The sequence below is a fragment of the Xiphophorus hellerii genome, chromosome 4, assembly GCF_003331165.1.
Source record: "Xiphophorus hellerii strain 12219 chromosome 4, Xiphophorus_hellerii-4.1, whole genome shotgun sequence".
Taxonomy (NCBI): domain Eukaryota; kingdom Metazoa; phylum Chordata; class Actinopteri; order Cyprinodontiformes; family Poeciliidae; genus Xiphophorus; species Xiphophorus hellerii.
In genome coordinates, this window is record NC_045675.1 from 4,604,355 (window position 1) to 4,625,386 (window position 21,032).

The following is a 21,032-nucleotide window of genomic DNA, read 5'->3' on the forward strand; positions in this document are numbered from 1 at the left end:
GTATTGTGGGATCACTTAATGCAACTTAAGGTATTTGTTTTTAGCTATGTAATTCGTGAGACTTATTGTTGAATTCTGGTTGCAAATTATCAAAAAGATAAATTGTTCAAAAATTCAACTATGTGTGTACTGTCTTGCCTTAAAAATCAAAGCGAGTTAAAATGACATATAGAGAAGAAGAGAAGCAGTGAAACATTCCCCTAGATAAATACAATTGTTTCAGGATCTTAAAAGATGTTTGAAATAACTTGTTTTATTTATTACTTGTGACAGATCTTGTACACGACATTGGAGATTCTGTTTTTGTTTTACATGATAGACTATTTTTTGTAAATCCCTTTCAGTTATTTTAAGTAAAGGTTCAGCAAGATGATGGAGAGAAATTCATGTTTAAGGCAGAAGAAAAAAAGAAAAGGCAGGTGCAATTATATGCTTTATGGATCTTACAAAGTATGACATAAAAAAATTTTGGGTTTTTTGCTCTCTATTAAAATCCTTTAGCTACTCTGACACTTTTATTAAAAATCAAATGCTACATATATTGTGAGCCATTTGCACATAATATAAAAGGTAGTAATATCAATATTAAGGGTCAAAGCTACAGTGGGTTCAGACATTTTCAGGTATTCTTAACAGCACTCCAGCTAATAATCATGAATGTCAAGTAAACATTCTGCAAGAAATTTGCGCTTTATATTAAACCCGTCCAACACCAACCCCTGCCACCCTGTCCTTTATTAAAAATAAATACATTTCAAAGCACAGAAGTTCTTGAGTGGGTCCAAATTAAAATTTTATTTCCTCAACACAATTGACAAATGCTCTCATTTGATCTATTATTCAGGAGGCAAGACAACAATTGATTTGCCCCTTCTTCTGTCTTTTCCATCATCCCTCTCCTCCGTCCATGAGGTAAACAGAGAGAGGTCAAAGGTCAACAAACCCTGGAGACGCTCATCACTCACACAGCAGCCAAACGTCAAAGGGCAAAGGCCACTGGGAGTCGTTACAAGGCCCCCCAACATGCGTGTGGGCGTGTGTGTGTGTGTGTATGTCATGAAATTGTGTTTTTTTTTTCTTTGTGAATTGTCTTTTCAAACTTCATGAATCCAGAATATCTCACGTAGGAACACACACCCCAACACAGAAACAACACACCTCAGACGCAGGTTTTTGTCTGGCATCTTGAAAACTACTTTATCTCCAGCCAAGCGTGGAGGATCGTCTGCCCGTCTCTAAATAATGAAATAAAGCCGATTCGTTGTGGAGAGGGGAGAGCAAAAATAAGGGGGGAATTTACTGGGCATGAGGATGAAAAATTCATAGCCAGCTTTGCCAGGAGCAGACAGACCCCCCATCAGGAAGTGATTCAGTGTCTGGCGGCAGATACAGTATGTGGGTCAGGAGAGGAGGAGATATCGCTGGATGATGGATAAGAAACAGCTTTCAGAGGACAAAGAGGTAGCATGTACCTGCCATAGAAAAACAAGAAGTATTACAGAAAACACTCAGAGTGACAGCTGTGTCTGCTGGATTTTCTAAGAGGTTTCATTTTTACTCTTAATGGCTGAAGCTGCTTTTTAATTAGAGACAAGTTAATCCCCCCTTCCATTCTGACAAAAGATGACAGAGTAGATCAATTTGTGCAATTCTCAGGTTAAACATAAATGACTGACTCTGAATCAGATCAAACAAAGGTCAAACTAAAACATAAATGCAAACATTATGCTGCTTTGGAGTTCATTTCAGGTGTTTTTAGTAACCAGAGAATAAATCCCAATGACACTGATGATCTCTGAGTGTTTGTTAAGTGCTCTTTATCAGGTCAAAATGTCACCATGTCACTCCGGAGTAAATCAAACACAAAACGCTTCATTATTTTGCTTAATGGCTTCTTCCAGCAGCACCCACCAGCAGGCTCTTGGGTTACAGCCACAGCAGTCACAACTGACCTAATGGCTTCAGCTCTGAAAAGCCACCTCCTCATTTAAGATTTTGTGATCTTCTCAAATTCCACGTTGTCGTAAGTAAGTAAGACAAATTGTTCTGAGCTTGTAGACAGGAGCCTCAGGCAGGCGCTGCCAGTTAACTCCCATTGCACATAGTCCTGAACTCAGAATTAGCTCAAAGAAAATAAAAGACAGGTTAAAAGCAATTCAATGAAAAGTGATCTAATAGGAAGAAATAAGGGCATGTAAAACTATTGAGATTTGAAAATTTAAAAGTACAAACTCAAAATTAAATGTCTACAGACACTTGTGCATAAACTGATTCTACTCTCTAGTTTTGTACATTAACCGTTCCTTATTCATTTTGGCATGAATAAAGTTCATGACGTGGGTCAGTGTAGATATTAAAAAAGAGTAAATCACTTCCCCCACCCCAAGAAAAACAAACAACAAAAAACCCCAGAAATTGTAAGCTGCCATCACCTTGGTACAATAGGTGCTGTGCTTTAAGGTTTGAAAGTAACAACTTCAGTTCTCTATATATCTTTTTATGTGGTCATAAAGCTAATATTTTGTCTCAATTTACAGAAAAAATGTTCAAGAAAATTGAATCCAGTCTTACACCTTACTTAAGATCCCATAGCTGGAGTTAATAGTTCAGATGTTTCTTGGTAGGATTTGGCTGCAAATGTTTTTATTAATGTTTTATCAATTCAAGAAGTTTTCTTGAAATATTTTGGAAAATGTCTACCTTCTCAAAAGAATCCTAACAAAGACGGAAATGTAGCAGCACACATTCACCAGGCAGCAATGCACTGATACATAAATACCCGTCTCAGAAATAGACAGTGCTGACTTCACCCACTGGGTCCACTTTTGCTTGGCTGACAGCTGGGGGATATTTTGGTGTAGCCTTACACACAGACACACAGACACACACCCCCACGCATATTTACACAAAACACACACCATGTCAAAATGGAAACAGAATAAGAATTTAAAAGTATTATCTGTTCAGTGTGATAAACTGCTGGATTTGCACCAATAAGTAATAAAACATACAATTTAGTATGCATGGCTGTCCTAAACATTTGCCCACTTCAATAAATCCCTATTTTGCACTCAAGAGTGTTAAAAAAGTTTGTATGAATCTGTGACTAATCATGGATTTCACAGTATGCAAAAGCAACACGTTGCGCGTGTTGTTGCTGAAGAGGATCTGTACTCACGGCAGTCTTGTTCGTCTGAGTCGTCTTCGCAGTCGTTGTCTCCATCGCAAACCCAGGAGCGACGGATACACTTCCCGTTGTCGCAGTGGAAGTCCAGCGGTGAGCAGGTAGGGAGCACTGCAAGCACACAAGTACAGACGACGAGACTGTTAGCAACGTGCAAACAAACAGTCCAGGAGAGAAGGCACAGAGAAGCTGCCGTCTTCTGTAGACAAGTCCCAACATAACAGCACACTGAAAGTTAAAAATGTAAACCATATCCAGAAAAATAAATTAAACTCACTCTTTCACTAAACAATCTTTATGTATTCATACCCTCTTTATGCTCTGCCATTTTTAACCAAAAAATACAACAGTGAAGAGGAAGCAAAATTATATTCTGTTAAATATTTTACTATGAGAAATCTGAACAGTGTTGTATTTGTATTAACTATTGTTTTTGTATTTTTGTTTACTTTTTACTTAATCATGATGACCCTAAATTTAGCCCAGGAGAAACAACTACCTTCCACTAATGTATAGTTTATCTCAGCATAAATCCAGCTCATCTGTTGGACAAAATTTCTGAAAACCAAGAATAAAGCTGCTAGTTTAAAGCATTGTTAGGATATATAACAATATTCAAAGTATAGATTGTCTCTCAAAGCACTTTTTAGTAGGGATTGGTGATATGGAGTTAAAGTTGAAGCACAATATTTGGTGATATTTTTGTGAGAATACATATGGAGCTAAATGCAGTAAGATTATGGGAGAAAACCTTCAGACTTTAACACGAGTTCACCTTCCAGCAGGACAAGCAGCTAAAGAGACGAAATAGAATACTTAGATCAAAGCTTATTCATGTGTTAGCATCGCTCTTTCAAAGTCTAAACTTATTCCCAACTGAGAATCTGTGGCGGTACTTTGACACTTGCTGATCACAGATTCTCTTCATCTGACCTGAATAGGTTTTTGTGAAACTTTGCAAAGACAAATTGGCAACTATTCTCTGGTCGGTAAATGTACAAAACTAGTAAAGACATAACCAAAAGGACTGAAATCACAACACAAGGTGCATCTACAAAGTACTGACTGCGGAAAACTGAACACAGAGAAACCACAAATTTCATATCTGATAAAAGAAATCTGAAAACTACGCGTCATTATATTTTTAGTTCACAAATATGAGCCACATTATGTTGCTCTATCACTTATAATCTCAACAGAATAGTCTGAATTTGAGATTTGTCATTGTAAGAAACATAATTACTAGAACATATTCTTCTTTACTGACTGAAACAAACCCATTTTTAGAGGAAAAAATGATGACGACAACCACTCAGTCAGGAGCCTTATTTGGCCACTGGCTGCCTTGGTTGGTGTCAAACTTTGACACCAACAGTCTAAATGCAGTCAGGATTATTCTGCCTGACCTCAGCTCTTTCAGAACCAAAGTCTGAACTGGACCCATGCAATCTTCACCTTTTTTTAAACGCAGCGCGCTCAGCTCAGCGCATTCCTCCCTAACTTCGTATCCGCTCCAAGTGCAGCTACTCGCTGTCTAAGCTGACCCCGAATGACTGGCCCTTTGTCATTTGCAGACAGAGCTAATTAAATTACAGGCCAGAGAGGGACAGAGAAACAGGGAAGGGAGGAGGAGAGGAGCAACAACCCCCCCTTTACAGTAGGCTCTCACTTGCCTGTCGATTACTGATATGAAATATTGACCAAGCGACACAGACCATATGAAAAATGTATGATGTCATGCAGACAGTTAACCAGCGAGGCAGACGGGCGGGGCTGAATTAACTGTATGTGAGTGTAGGGGTGTGTGTGTGTGTGTAGGTTAGGTTGACGCTCTGCTTTTCGGGAACAATAAAGCCCCACTGACCCACATAACCCTGAAGGGATATGACATCAGTACAAGAGAACCAAATGTATCAGATGTAACCAAAGAACTTCCGTCTGGAAGCTTCTCTTTTATTTACAACAAAGATCTGAGTCACCTACAGAAATATTTTGTTAAAGCTGCCTGTCTAATGGCCAACACTGACACTTTGGCTAAGCGCGCATGAAATTATATTTCTGCAGCCTTTCTTTACTTCCCGGCAGCTCGAGGATTAATTTCATTACTAAAGGTTAACTATTAGAAATCTGAACTACAACAGCCAAGATTTGTTCAGCTATAAGAGTCAGTGGCTGGCTTCTCTCAGGTAAAGACTTTAGAAAATTGTACATCACTTTCAAGAGTTTATGACTTAAAATTGTGTCAAAATGTCCCAAGTAGTTTAGCAAAAAAGGTGATTAGATTAAGGTGTTATCTGAATTTAATTTGTTACATTCACTTTGATCAGAGAGACTTTGATTTTTCAGACAGGGGTTGTTCTAGGACGATGGAAACCCGTTTGCTGTCTGTCCTTTAGGGTTAGTCTTTGGCTGTCAGATTAATCTCTGTTTCATCAACATGAACAAGATTAGACAGTTATCTGAAGTAAAACATCGATTGCTCATAACCTCTTAGCAAAATCCTACTTCAAACTAATCTAAACTGCCTCTGAGTATTAAAGGTTTTACTAACCAACACAGGTGATGCATAGAGCACAATAATCATAACACAAACCATCAGTGACTTATATAAAGACATTGTTTCTCCATCTCATTAAACTCTGAGTTAAATAGAAATCAAACACAGTTTGATTAAAAACCATCGCTTTCAAAGAAGCTTTTGTCTCTTGCTTTTTATGATATAGAAGTAGAAAAAGAAGAAAAATAGTCAAAAAATGGAATTGGCTGGTTACACCTCAATTAAAACTTAATTTACCGAGAAATGTTTGATCAGTGCATCTCTAGTTTTTTGGGGGAAAAGTGATACACAGTCTAGTTTGTTTTAAATTTAAGAAAGCACAGATGTATAAGAAATGCATCAAAAGCAAACAAAATCCCTACAGCTGAAAACTATCTGGCTATAATATTTCATTTCAATCATAATATTTGACTGCAAAATAAAAATAAATTATTTTTACCAGTTAGTTGAGCAATTTACTACAATTTTAAGATTTTCACCTCAAACTACAGGCAAATAGTCCAATTTAAGTGTGTGTGTGCGTCTGTGTTTAAGATGTGCCAGAAATTTAGATAGCTTAAATATTTGATCAACTGGATTATCCTTCTTTCACAAAATGATGAAAATGTATTTGAATATTTAATACAACAAATATTTTCAGCATATAACTCAGAATACATTTACCTTTTCACAATTAAATGTCAAAATTATTTTGTGGGTTTTACTTAATGCCTTACAGTAAAAGGTTCTTCCCAGGTATATAAAAAAAATCCTTCTGAAAAGCTCAAAGTAATAAATTTCATAGTTGCTGGGAGTGCTTCCCAGAGATGCTAGCAGAACTCCAAAACACGTAAAATTTGCTGATTTATTATCCTCTGCAGAATTTCTGCTGAGATGCTGAGAGCATTCTCTAAGCCTGGGAGTGAAGTCACAACACTTAAGCTCAACTCTGGATAAACTGAAGGCGCTCACGACATTTTGGATGTACGTCGGACTCGACGTCAGCAATGTGACGCCCTTAGCCAAAAAAAAACCTGGGAAATGCTGCAACTTAGTATTCCAATAAATAATTCAGCTTATCTGCAGAAGAGAGTGCTGAGGTAATAAGCACGGACACAGCTACTTCTACAAATATACATACAAAAATGTTGCTGCAGGCTCAGAATCATTCAGAGCAAAACTGCTTAAGCACAAACCGAGCGATAAAAAGATGCAAAGGAAATAAATATTTCACTACTTCAGATCCAGAAAGTGTTTGGGTTGTTCCAGGTATCAGGTGGATCAGTGAGAAGCAAACTGGAAGGCCAGTGAGGTCTCTGGGTGCTTTGATCTCCTTTATCGCACAGATTCTGGTCAGCTCAGCGCTGCTCTTCTCACTACCGCTGCATTCCTTTACTTCTGAGACACACACATAAATCTCACTCACAAGAGCCATCCAAACACTAATAATATCCTCTGTTTGCTGTCCAGTAGATCCAGCAATGCCTTTACACTCCTACACACTCCACCTGCCTTGTTTATTTACCAAATTTACTCACATATTTAACAGAACCTGCTGACTAATATTAAGGAGCAATCTTTACAGCCTCAGATAAAGAATTAACATCAACATTAATGATGTCTCAGCAAATTTTCACAGCAGGTGTACAAACATAGAGCTCTGCTCCATTTCCTGCCTGCAATTCTCAGTTAATCAGACAGCGGTATCGTCCAGGTTATTGGTATAAGGTAACGGCAAAATTAAAAGCAGTTGTTCCAGTTCATTCGCAATAATCAATAAATCAATAAATCAATAAACTGTATGATAAATTAAAACAAGCTCAATAATTTCCGTTTGCATGATTTACCATTTTTCGTTTTTCTCTTAAAACTGGATGATAGAAGTCTTCAAACTGGTGCTTTGGTTCCAAGTAGCTTTTTGCTTACAGAGACTTCAGTGTCCATTTTATTTGTTTTTTTTTTATTCATATAGGATATTTAAAATGTCTTCCAGTTTCAGTGTTAAATGTTCACTAGAATTTAAAACTTGGTGATCTTTGAGAATGTGTCCTTGCATTATTTTACCATTACTTTTATGTTACTTAAAATGGTCTCAAAATAACAATATTATCATGTATCATAATAACTTCTAGGACAACTGACCGTCCAGCAAAACTTGTTATTATGACAGGCCTACTTTACGGTTTAGAATGACACTCTGAAGTGACGCGGTAACACAAACATACAAAATGTTGTTTTTTTCTCGTCACACTCCCCAGGATTTCCCAAACACTTCCTGTGAACAATTATCCCCTGAGACCTGCTTGGTTTACATGTGTCAGAACACACACACAGACATCCTAAAAACATACTGACCTTCACCGGTGGGCTTTCTCATCTGAGCTCCAGAATTCCCACATGCATTCCAATGGCATTCCCACAGAAACAGGCGCAGACACCTGCAAGTCCCATCATCACAAGGCTCTTTTATCTGATACACACATGGCACACCCAGCGAGGAAAACCGGACAGGTCCTGGAGAACCTGGGATTTACTTGGTCGTTAATGCCAATTGTGCAGGCAGAAATAATTAACCATGACTGCAAATTTACAACCAAGTAATTATGCAGAAATAAATGCATAAAGCCTGTGCAAATTACTGTTTCAGGTTTCTTTTATTAAGTGAGAAGAATGGCAGCAGGTGTGGTCTTCTGTCGCTGTGTTTCAGTAACTTGGTTGTAGCAAGTCGTTACTTGAGCTACTGTCCTCAAGTCATCTTAATCCTTTTCGCTACGCTATTACGGCTCATAGGATTTTATCTTTTGATAATTTCTTTGGAAACTCAGGAGACAATTGTGAGTGAAAATTTCATCAGCTCAGCAGTTTGGTTTTTTTTAATACTCAACTAGCTGGTATAAAAAAAAATAAATAAAAAATACCCAAAACTTCAATAAGAATCCACCCACAAAGAGCTGGACAATAAATCAATAACAATGTGTATTGCGATAGAAACGTCAACAATAAATAGATGTTACATCTGATAGAAAATTCAATAATTTCACTGAAATCTGATCAAGAATTGCACAGGATTCTGAGGGATGAAGGCAGAGGAAAGGTCTTTCCTCCTAAAGCATCAACTTGGGTATCAACCTGGGTCATCAACCCCCAGGTTGGAGGCATCAACTAAACTCACTGGTTACCTAGAAACAGCCTAGTAGGATTCTCATTTATTTGCTGATTTTAGCTGTTAGAGAGGCGGTTGTGGTCCCTTAAGACCTGCAAATACTGGGAGCCACTGCATTCTTTTTTTATACATTTTTCAAAGCTGATAGCACATCAGTGAAGGAATATAAAGACTTAGGGTTTTGTAAAGTTTAATATTTCCATGAAGCATGGTTAGAAAGATTTCTGAACAAAGAGTGAATCCGGCAGTTTTTCTTCAGCATAAATACTAACATCCAGGATAAACAACTACTGCTGCACTTTCAGTGGTTTCTGCGACTTCTTGGGTACCATTTAATTTCAAGATTCTATGTTATATTGCAATGGTTTCAAGTTTATAGACCTAATTTATTGTCTTTGAAATATGTTTAACAAAAAATCAAAAAATCAGACTCTGCAACCAGAAAGAACCTTTTTTTTTAAGTTTATTAACTCTTCTAGTTTTTCTTCATAGATTCAGATTTTGCTGCGTTTTTAGTACAAGTACATTGCCATGTGCTTTAACTTCTTCATTAGTCACTTTTAAAATCAACTAATTCAGATTTCTGCAAGTTTCCTGTTATGTGCATTTCAGTCTGGATAAGGAAGCACATGTTCGATGCACATATGCTTGAGCCTGTAGGTCTTTAGGAAGATGGATGTGCTCATCTCTAACTGGCCTCGAACAGCAGAGTTAATGGCCTCGTCTTTACTACAGAGCAGCTGAATCAAGTGGCTCTAATGGGACCAATATATCTGCCTAGGCGTCATTTAGCGCCCTGGCTAGGAGGATGGAAAGATGGACAGATCAGAGACGGTGAGAAGTAGATAAAAATAACAGATGCGACTTCAGGGGATGAAAAGAGATCTTCGAATATAAAAAGTAGTAATGTGTTCACAATGTCGGAGAATTAAATAAAAAAGGGAGCTTTCCATCATACAGACGCAAAAATGCAAGTAAAAGAATTTTTAATAAAAACTAGGAAATTATATGTAGTTAATTTTTAATTGAGAAACTAAAACACAATAAATGCTTAAATATTTATGGATTAAGACTGCAAGAGTTTGATTCTTTTTTTTTCTTTTTAAAGCATTTCCCTCGTTTCACCTCAAACTCAAACTAATCCTCTCAATCCCTCCATTCCCTTTCAGTCTCTTTTCTTCCACTCCCTTTTTTATTTCCTTCTCATAGTTGATCCGGACAGAGGTGGCTTATCTGATCCTGTGCAGCTCTGGTCAGTAGCCAGCACATATTTCACTCCATCAGAGTGAAGGGGTTGTGCCTGCAGAGTTTTTCTTGGCGCTGTGTCCAGCAGCAGCTTTGCGATAGGCTCCCTTCATCGTCTTTCCCATCGACGATAGGCAGAGCATTTTCTCTGCTTTAGCCATTACTCCACCGCAATTGATGCTTAATAATACCAGTGTAATTACATTAGGCAGCTTTTGGAAGGCTAACATTCACATTTGTTTAATATTTTATCCTTTGGTCTAAAAAAAAATAAAGCATTTTGTATATTTTTCTTTAGAACTCCAACAATAAAATAGTTAAAGTTAACCATTTAGATGCTCTTTGAATCCACCATGACTCCATAAAGTGAAACCACCAGCTCAAATAAAGCCCCACCATTACCAACATTATAAAAAAAATAAGTTTTAACAGTCAATTCCTGGTACAGTTAACAAAAACAGCCTGGCCGACCTCAAAAACTAATTTTCTTACATCTTTTTAAAAGATCTAAGGAACCTCGGATCTGAAAAGGATGTCACACCCAAGTTGAGCATGTTTTAGATTCAGAGAGAGACAGTGACATAAAATAAGATTGATGGTTATATTTATTATAAGCAGCTGTTAAAAGGTTAAAGCCCACTATAACAAAATGAGGCTTTTAAATGGGATCAGAATCAGATTCAGGAAAATATTGTCACTGCTGTTTAGAAAATGGAAAATTAGTATGTTTGTTTGAAAACAAAGAAAATACAGTTTTTGGATCTTGTTAGGGTGTTTCTTGCTTTTTTATGCACATGAGAACTCAACTCAAAGAAGACCAAAAATAGTAAATGCAACTCAAACTCCTATATTCTTTGTATAATCGTTTCATTTCAAATTTAGTGGAGTTTGAAAAGGGTTTAGCTGGAGTGGCACAAAATATCGAATCGCACTATCAGCGTCAGAGGGAGAGCATGAAGTTACTTCATGTTTTTCAAATCAATCCTTGTAAAATTTCACATCATTAATTGTATAAAAACATATGACTTATGATCAAAGCTCTCTCTTCAGAAAGTTGTGTGTACTTTAGAGACATACTGTGAGTGGATGAGGACTTATTTAACAAAAAGAAAGAAAAGGAAAAAAACCCACCTGGAATAAACTGCCAACAGGGAAGACATTTTTGTCTTCCATTCTCTCAAATGTCCAAACTCTACAGTGCAACAATGTGACCGCAAAGCACTTTTGGAAGAAATATTTGGTAGGATACTATATTACAAGTGTAACACCAGCTGTGATTTGATAACATATTTGGTCATTTGGATGGACTTTGTCTGTCATTCCTGTCCAAATCTGAATTACATCATGTATCACTGCTGGCCAGCTTTAATGTGACATGGCATAAACCTGTTTAATATGACAGGTTAGTGCTTGTAATTATTCGTGCTTCTAAATAATTACAAGCACAAACCTGATGTTTTGTGTTGCTGACTAATATAACTTAATATTTGAGCTATGCAGGGACTAAAAGGAAAGCAAGAAAAAGTTCACAACAATCTGCTTGTTACACCTTATTAAAATTATTATAACCTTATTGAATTCTGAAATTAATTTTTTTTCAAAGACCCCTCAATCGGAAATATTAGCAACAGAATTATCTTCCCAAGAAGCACTCTGTCTGTGGTGATGGATTAAGGTTATAGGATTTGCTTGTTGCCATGACAAATTTCTGCTGAGGGACTTTAACAAGTAGCCCTTAAGTGCTGTCATCTACAGAGCCCACCCACCCTAAATGACAGTAAATACTCTGATCATGACATTATTAGACTATTAGGATTATATGTCAAAGCTAAAATTAAGTCATTTGTTCAGCAATAACTTCCTGTGATAGTGCAAACCCACCTACAGATGGTAATCGACACATAACACTTACAGTATTGTCCCATTATTGGGCAAGAACAATTCAGTTTCATGTATAAAATTGATCTAATCTCATCCTGACTGTAGCTAGAGATAAAAGTTGTGATATCTTAATTTTAAAAGTTGGATTAATTATCTTCTCAGTCCTTTTCAACTATTTTCTTTTCTTTCTTTTTAAGATTCTTTTAAGATTCTTAGTAAATGATGACCAAATAGGATCAAACTAAAAAAAAAATTAAAAAAAATCTCAGGCGATTATCTGTTTTTGTTTCAAATGTTTGCTTATCTATTCAAGAATGCAGAAGACGTCCTTTTGTGTGAGCATAACTCTCCCTCAGCCAACAGGAGCTGAAAATACTGAATCTATGTTCAAGTACAGCTTTGATTTCATACAAAAGGACAAGTCAAGAAGAACTCAAGCAAATAATAAAACAGGCAAACAAACGTCAAGTGTGGCAAAACTAAAACCGATTCAACTAAAGCAAACACAGCTGTGGTTATCTGTCTTGTAGCGAAACATTAGATGAATGAGCTGGCCTTCTTCAGAGTTCGGCAAAGCCAACATATTAATCTGTGTCATCGCAGTATACAGGTTCATTTAGTCGCAACAAAAAAGAGCTCCACTGCTGCAAAAACAGAAATTCAACAAACCTGTCAGTGGAGGAAGAACGCAGACACATCTTTCTATGGTTGAGGCAAATAATGGGTGGATTGGCTCTTTTAAAACTCACTTTTTATTTCTTCACCAAAACAAAACTTCTATTTTTAGAATTTCAGTAATCTTTTTTTTGGTTTGTTTATTTAATTAAATGTGGCTAATTAGTGGTAACCCCCACCAAAGTTGCGTGTTCTCCCTAAAATCTAGCCATAACCCCACATGCTGTGTGTTTCCAGCAAGACGTCTGACTTTTCAATTATATCAATGTTGTCAAAGGCAGAATAAACGGGCAACACTTTCTACCCCTCACAGGCAGCCTGCATTTATTTTCAGGGCATATTTGGAAACAAAAAGGTACATCTAGAAATATAACTGACAATATTGACATGGTTTTGACGCCACTATACCCACTAAAATGTGGATGAAAGGTCCATCTCTAAATCTGCTTAAGTAACCAATAGGAACTTATAAAGCATGAACTGAAAGTGGCAGAATGTGTTTTCCACTCACATAGTGCCATTTTATAGCACAATCAAGTAAATATGTTACCTTAAGTGGTCATAAATATGCAGTTTATATCAAATATAACTTAAAAGAAATGTGACTTTGCAATTTGATGCCATGAAATTAGCCTCTGTCTCTTTAAGAAGCTCACAATCTTTCCGATACTTCGCCTTAAGTAGGTCATCACAACAATTCTACTTCATTACCCCGTTTACAACCGTTCTTAGAAGCGTTGGACAGAGAGATAGTTTGCATGATAAGTTTAGCAGATATGCAGTTCCACCAGGTGTTTGTCAATTCCTGCTGCCGCTAGTCTGAAGGAGTTGATAAGGCGTAAGTGAGTGATACTCTATGAGGCAAAAACTTGGCTGTAAGCATTTAGGTGGCCTGGAATAGGAACAACATTATAATTTAGGATGAAGCCAAAAAAAGTCACTTTTACTTTTAAAGTAGTGCTCTATTACCCAGTTGGTTAGAAAGCCAGAAGTCTTTCTTGCTTACAAGAAATGCTAATTTATTTGCTTAGATATAATATTTCTGGTCATAAAAAACATGAGCAGTCATGGTGTGGAAACTTCAATAACAGCATCCATGGTGTTAAGCAAATGCTTTTAAAGTCAGTAAGCTCCAGAAGACATGTCTGTAAAACAGCTGAGTGTGGGCTCTCTACCTGGGTAGACAGCCCAATGAAATAAGCAATCAATACAAGCTTGTTTATCTTGCATTACTCAAAGTTCACAACAGAGCTTATCTGGACAGCTTTGCTTAATATTTCTTTAATAGATCTAACCAATATTTATTTGAATATTTTGCTGAAGTCTGTATCAAAGTAATGCACATATGGTGTCCAGAACACTCCTAATTTTAATAACCAAAATATCCTAATTTAGAAGCAATAGGAACAATTGTTGGCTTTAAGATTTGAAGAAAAGCAATTAGATCATGATTTACATTTTGTGTAATTTTCCTGGTACTGTGGAAGCACTCGTTTTACTCAAGGTAGGTAAAAACAAAATGCATATGGCACATGTTTATTTCTCAGTCGGATATAAAAAGATTGTATTTACTTTATGCCACGGTTTCAGTTTTATTTACTTGGATCACATTTGAAACCTACTTAAGCATATACTGCACTGGTCAAGACAAAAAACTCTTAGTCCTGCTTTTGTGTTTGTCACTTTGTCCTCCATCAACCCCTTATGTCCTCTTCTATGTGACCAAGCGTGCCCAAGCTAATTTAGTGAAAAGGAAGTAAATATTTAGGAAGGAGGCGGAGGACAGCACTGAGCAACCTTTAGATGGGGAAACAGACGGGGGAGGATTATGCTAATGTGTCCAAACAACTACTTTGAAGGTTGCAACAAAAAGAGAAACAACCAAAAAGGAGAAAGAGGCAAGAGAAAGGACAGATGAAAAGAAGGAAGAAATTCAAGTACACAGTGTGAAATAAATGAGAAAGTCTTGGGGAAGAAGAAAAGTGAGTTGGTTGTTCAGGTTTCCTGTGGTCCCAGGGCAAAGAAGAGAGGGATGCAAGGGCAGAAGGAGGAAAAGATGAAGCAACACATGGAGAAGGAGCAAATGGGGTCCTAATCTTCTCCGCTCCTGCTTTTAGATCAGCTGAGCTCCTGTGGTCCCAGCTGCTTCCTGATTGGATGCCACAGTGCAGGATGGCGGATTAAAGGACAGAGGGGGTATGCTTTTTTGTGGTGGTTCACATCGGAGTGTGAACCTGTGAGAATCCATTTTAACTCTGGTCATTCTCTCCTAATGTATCTAAAAGTCTGAATGCTTTTATTTAGGTTTTTGTTTGGTTTCTCCCAAGAATACAAGACATAGTCAGGTGCCAATGTTCAGATGATTTAAAAAAACAAACATCACTTGCCAAGTCCTTGCCATGTATCTGTTTCTGCATACTAAGTGTATAAAGCTCAAAGCTACATCTAAGAAAATCTTCAGATACAATTCTAATTCAGATTTCACAGCTAAGAGGTGAAAATTTGTGAGCTTTCAGAACATTTGCAGTTACCATGTCCAAACCAAAGTAATTTGGCATTTCAAACAGGTTTCTGTTATTCCTATGTTACACCCAACAAGTCCTGCTTTCACAGAACTCCAGAGGTGCATCTAAAGCAGACTACTCACAACGGTAGAAAATGTCCCACTTTACCCTAGAGCTGTTTATGTGACTTCAGTACACACTCATTTCCCAAAGCTCACGGACGTCTGTGAGCCGACAGAAAACCAAACCTCACATGGTGCTTTTAAAAATCACAGAAGACAGAGAATTTCCTCTTCCGTTTCATCTCATTTCCACCCTGTCTCCCAGTTAAAGTCCTGCTGGGAAGAAAGCATCTGAGGTCATCACTGATTAAATGATCCTACCCAGTGTAGAAATGGACACACACACTAAAGTATACAAGTGTCTAGGGCTGAAATGATTAATCGGATTAATCATGATTAATATTTTATTAAAATCATCATCAACTAAGTAAGTAAATGATTAATTGTTAATTGGAGTATACAAACTCAAAAAAGGCTATTTGGTGAAAAAAAAACATAAGCAATGACATAAGTAAACATTCACAGTAATAAGGCCAAAAACTGTACAAAAAATATTGCATTTAAGATAAAAAGCACTTTTGTCTGTTAATATGTTTTAGCCAAAACTTTTACTTTTTTCCTTAAGTAAAAGGATGAAGCATAGTTTTAGCTTAATCTTATTTACATTTTTTAACCAATTAATCTATTAATCATCAGAATGATCAAATTCACCGATTATTAAAATAATTGTTAAAAAAAAATCCATATGCTTATGTCACAGAAAGTGAAAGCACAGAGAAATAAATAAAAAAATGAACTGATGGATGTGCTAGAAGGAAAGAGAAGGTGAAACATCAGCAAATAAAGTGCCTTCTCTGTATCTGTTGCTTTCACCAGTTTTTTTTTTTAACATCTGTCTGGATAGATTAATTGCACCAACTTAAAATGCATCACTATGGGGATATGAGTACACCCATTTTGCCCCAGAAGCTATTTCTGACTGCACTGGAAGCAGATGCAACCAAAATTATATCCAACAGAGTCGGTGCTGCAACATCTGACCTGAAGATCCTGACATGAAAAACTTATGAACCGGGCCCAGGATGATGATAAGCCCCTCTGGGACAGAGCATGAGACCATGGGAGTTTTTCCTACCAAAAAAAAAAGTTTGAGCGATAAACTGCTGCCAGTGGTTGTTTGACCCACGCTCCATTTCCTTCTTCACAAACACCAGAACCCCAGAAAAACTCTGTAGTCTCAGAGTTGGCTTTATTGCAGCACCAACTCTTATAAAGACCCGAGAAAAACAAATACTCTTAATGTGAAGGTGTTGAGAGTTTAAGAACAACATTTTATCAAAATGACATGAATTTCATGTTTATACAATCCTGGAACTTTTACTTTAGATCTGCTCAAGGTTATTCAATTCAGTTTATTTGAATAGAGCTAATTCATAACAAATGTCACCTCAAGAAACTTTCTAGAAAAAACATCCAATTTATACAGTATATCGAGGTCAGTTCAGAAATACTAATTAATTATATATATTCCAATTTGATCCTCATGGTTATAAAGTGCAAAAACGCAAAATTAGTTTATAATGCCAGTGGTTCTGGGATACTTTGTAAGTTAAAGAAAACATACAGAGTTATTTATAGCTGTAGTTTGAGCAGCTTTTCTTAGACACATAGTTAAATAGATGAACTGATCATAACTGAGATATTGCAATAGGTTCTTAAATGGCCTTGTTAAGTGGAGAGACAAGGTTAGACAAAGTGTCTCTCACCTTTAATAAGACACCACAAAATTATCTGCGGCACTGTATCAGTCAATGGCTCCCTCCCACAAAGTGAAAGTTAAACAGAAACAGGACAGCAGATGTAGAAGTGTGTGTCTCTTCGAGCAAAAGACACACACCTTGAACTTTTAAAAAAGCCAGATTATTATTGAAGTGACATAAGCTGACATTCTCTTAACAGGATGGAGTTTGATTAGGTCAATGTGAAGAAATAACCCTCGCTTACAGTGGTTTCTACTGAAATCATTTTCAACTTTGTTCCAAATCATGGTTTATATTTCAATATCATCAGGTATTTCTGATCTATCCTGCTGTAAATGCCCAGTTTTCCCTCATTTGCACTGCTTCTGGTAATCAGAGATTAGCTGGACAAGATAGTGAAGCTTTCACAAACACAAAATGTTGTTTAAATCAGCAAAAAATAAGATGATAATAAGAGAAATGTGTTTGCAGGGATGGTGAGAAAGACATTTGTGATTTATGGCGTTACCTTCCACATAATCAGAATACAACAATCCTTTACCTCTATGAGGTGTTTGATATGGCACACTGCACTACTTTCTATGGCTGTAGAAAATCATTCCAGTTCTGTCACAGAACTGTCTTTAGCACTAGTCTTGGTTAAGTAAAAGGAACAGCATTACCAACCAATAATAATCAATCCTTGGGGAGGTTAAAGCAACAAACTTCACCCTTTCAAGAGAGGCAATGTTTATGGCTTTCTGGTGTGAGGTAAGAAACTTGTCAAACGTCTGCTATCCTGTCTTCCGTCCATGCAGATGTACAAGCCAAAGAGCTGACAGTCTAAATTCAAATAAGTGGTGATTCAAACCAAGATTCCCCGGTATGTCTTCTGAATACGGGACAGTGAGACAAAAAGATGAAGAATTCATCTGATCTTATTCAAGCCCATGTTTCCATAAGTCCTCTTTCAACCCAAAACAACAGTTTGAGCAGGAACAGAATAAGGACAGTGGTAAAACATTTAGCTGAGAGCAATAACCATTACATGAACCAGACAACGTTCTGTCCTTCATCACTCTCATTCCACTTCCCCGTGCCTCCAGAGCCCGCACTGTGATTTCATAAGATAACCAGACACACGCAAGCAGCATGCAGTCTTCATTCTCCTTATGGAGGTTTATGGATGTGGTGCATACTGCCAAGAACATAAACATGTCCTCTTTTAATTAAGAAAAGCTTCAAAGCAAAGTCTCTTACAGCTCATGTGCTTGGCCAGCCGTCAAATATAAAAAGGCACTCCTGTATGCCATCCAGCTGTATTTGTAGAAAAAAAAAATGTAAAGATGGCAAGGCCTTAAATATTTGATGAACTGCATGAGTTATGTCTTCAATAAATTCCATCAAAGCTAATTAGTCTCCTGTCCTTCAGGTGTGCAGCCTAGTTATGAGAGTTTCGACGAGTGAGTCGAAGAAATCCAAACACTTTGATTAACTTTGTGTTGTTATAAATATGTGTATCCTTTCAGAAACCTGAATGTTTAATGAGGTGCTCACATTTTTATACAGTTTTTTAATTTATTTATCTTGGCTGGTCTTAGGCCTGTCGCGATAAACGATAAATCGATTAATCGTACGATAAATTAAAACTATCGACGTCATTTTAATTATCGGCATTATCGTCTCTTCCGGCCTTTTTCTCTTTCTGTTAATGACACTGAATGAAAAAAAGGCTCAACTCCGGTGCTCTCCACTGACCCTCCCTTCCTCATTTCCTCAGTGTAAAGCCCAGCGCACACTACACGGTCTTAGAGCTGTCGGCCGATTGTCGGCCCATTTTCAAAACCTGACAGACCACACATTACCCGACAGAAATCCTAGATATAACAGTTCGATCGGATTCGTTCCTGCGGTGTGGTGTCCAACAATGGGCACAAAATAATGGCTACAAGTTCAGTGAACTAATTTTAAAACCAGGCATTAATCAATGCTTTACTACAATCTACCTGCAATGCATGTGGCTGGTGTCAGCGTAAAGTCCTGACTGAATGAAAATCATTATAACCTATTTACGTCACGTTAAGGAAGAACAGCTGAAAAGTTACCGGGTTTATCAACTGCGGTAGCAATTTCGCTCCAACTCCTCCTCTTGTCATTTCTATATTCTTTGCATGTTGAATAAACATTAATGTTGTTTCCACATATCATCTCCAATGCTCGGGCCGTGTCAGCTGTTTGGGATTCCCCTCCGTAATTTCCCCTCAGAAAGTGCGGAGGAGAATCCACGCTTTCTGATTGGCTGCCTGTCACATTCAACAGGCTGCGTTAACGATCCCAGTCGGGGGAAACCCCTGATTTAGATCGGAGCGGCAACGAAGATCTACCGTAAGACACCACACACTCTTAGAAAGACCAACGTTTTAAGATTGTTGTAAGGGGAAAAATAGGAGCAAAAAATCGTGTAGTGTGAACTATTGAACTTTTGAAAATAAAGTGTATCTATCTTTGGCAAGAAATCGCATGGATTATTATGTCATTTCCATTAAATCAGTGTAAAAAGGTCTTCAAACAATATTATCGTTTATCGCAATAATTCTTGAGACAATTAATCGCTCAGCAAAATTTGCTATCGTGACAGGCCTAGTTGGTCTTTACATCCCTAAATACCAAGTGAACTCTGGATTGTTGGAACAAGGTGAGAAAGTACATACAAAAAGTCTGAAAGGGTTTCAGGCTGCCTACAGCGTTCAGACACACACTTTCTCATCAGGGAGAGAAAAAAAAACTTTTTGCTTGAATGAGAAGTCTGATGATGTCACAGAAATGTGGACGTAGTAGATTCGGAGGAATTAGCACCAGATTACAACCTGTGTGCTTTCTCTTTCAGAAAACCAATATAATTATTACATCTTTCAGATCAAATTTATTTTTAATGGCACTACAGTGGGTACTATACATTTTACAAAATTAGATGACAAGTTTCACTCTGAAATAAAGAGAGACCTCACACTTTTATACACAGTATGTCTACATATTTAGAAAGCAAATTTCAATCTTCTCCATCTTAAAATCTGTAACACTTGGATTATTCAATTCTGGACTGAAGTATTGTAAAGCACAGGTCATTTTGATATCTTCAAATTTTCAAGACTTAAAAAAAGTCATGAATTGCAGTTTAAAACCTCACACAGATCCAGTCTGAAACATTGATATAAGTACGTCAAGATGCCAAAATAGCGTCAAAGTGGACTAAAAATATCTTATATTTATATATGTCCTTTGCCAAAAAAAACCCAAAAATGGTGAAATGATGCGAATTAAATATAAAACAGAAAGAATAAAGTTACTGTTTAAACATCGTGATTGTCTTTGTGTTTGAGATGAATAAGAAATGAAGTCTGGAAACAATACATCTTCCCACAATGGAGAATAGAAGAAAGCTCAACCTAGATGTTTTGATCTTAATTCTCTAACTTCAACAAACCAGCTTCAGAGGCAACATATTCGGCCATCACTGATTAACTTATGGCTTCATTCAAACACCACTGATTTACCAACTAACATACTTCATGTTTATTTGGATTTAGCTGAAGTTAAAATAGAAAAAATATATTTTTGTATTTAGTTTAAGTTAGCCGTAAAGAATTCTTTTAACTGCAACACTGTCAAAGTGTTGCAAACAGTATACCCAGCACTAACACATTTCCTCCATAATACTGAAGGTCAGCAAGATTTTAAAGCTAAAAATGTTGTTTTATTTTCCTTCTTTTTACAACAATAAAAGGATTGCAGCCAAGATGCACACATTGGAAACAGATTGGTATGGACCCTTAACTTTAAATAGTTTGCCTGAAAGGGTAAATTTATGGGCATCAAGTAAAGCTCTCTGCAGCCAGTGTGGTCCAGTACAAATAGGCCAATGTTACAGGAGGTTTAAGAGGAGAACATATGGCTGTAAAGTCCATTTCCTCCTCACCCACCAGGAGCTCTGAGTGAGATGGAGTATGCTAATGATCACTGTTCCAGATCACTATACTTAAAGT

At 37.1% G+C, this 21,032-nt stretch overlaps 1 protein-coding gene across 3 annotated transcripts in view; it reads right to left on the bottom strand.

Annotated features, from left to right (window-relative positions):
• The window catches only part of lrp4 (low density lipoprotein receptor-related protein 4), a 117,146-nt gene that overhangs the window by 44,030 nt on the left and 52,084 nt on the right, over positions 1-21,032 (bottom strand). For all 3 annotated transcript variants that reach the window (XM_032560561.1, XM_032560560.1, XM_032560563.1), the window contains exon 3: positions 3,179-3,295. In XM_032560561.1, the coding sequence (XP_032416452.1) occupies positions 3,179-3,295 (117 nt within the window). The remainder of the gene's footprint in view (positions 1-3,178; positions 3,296-21,032) is intronic.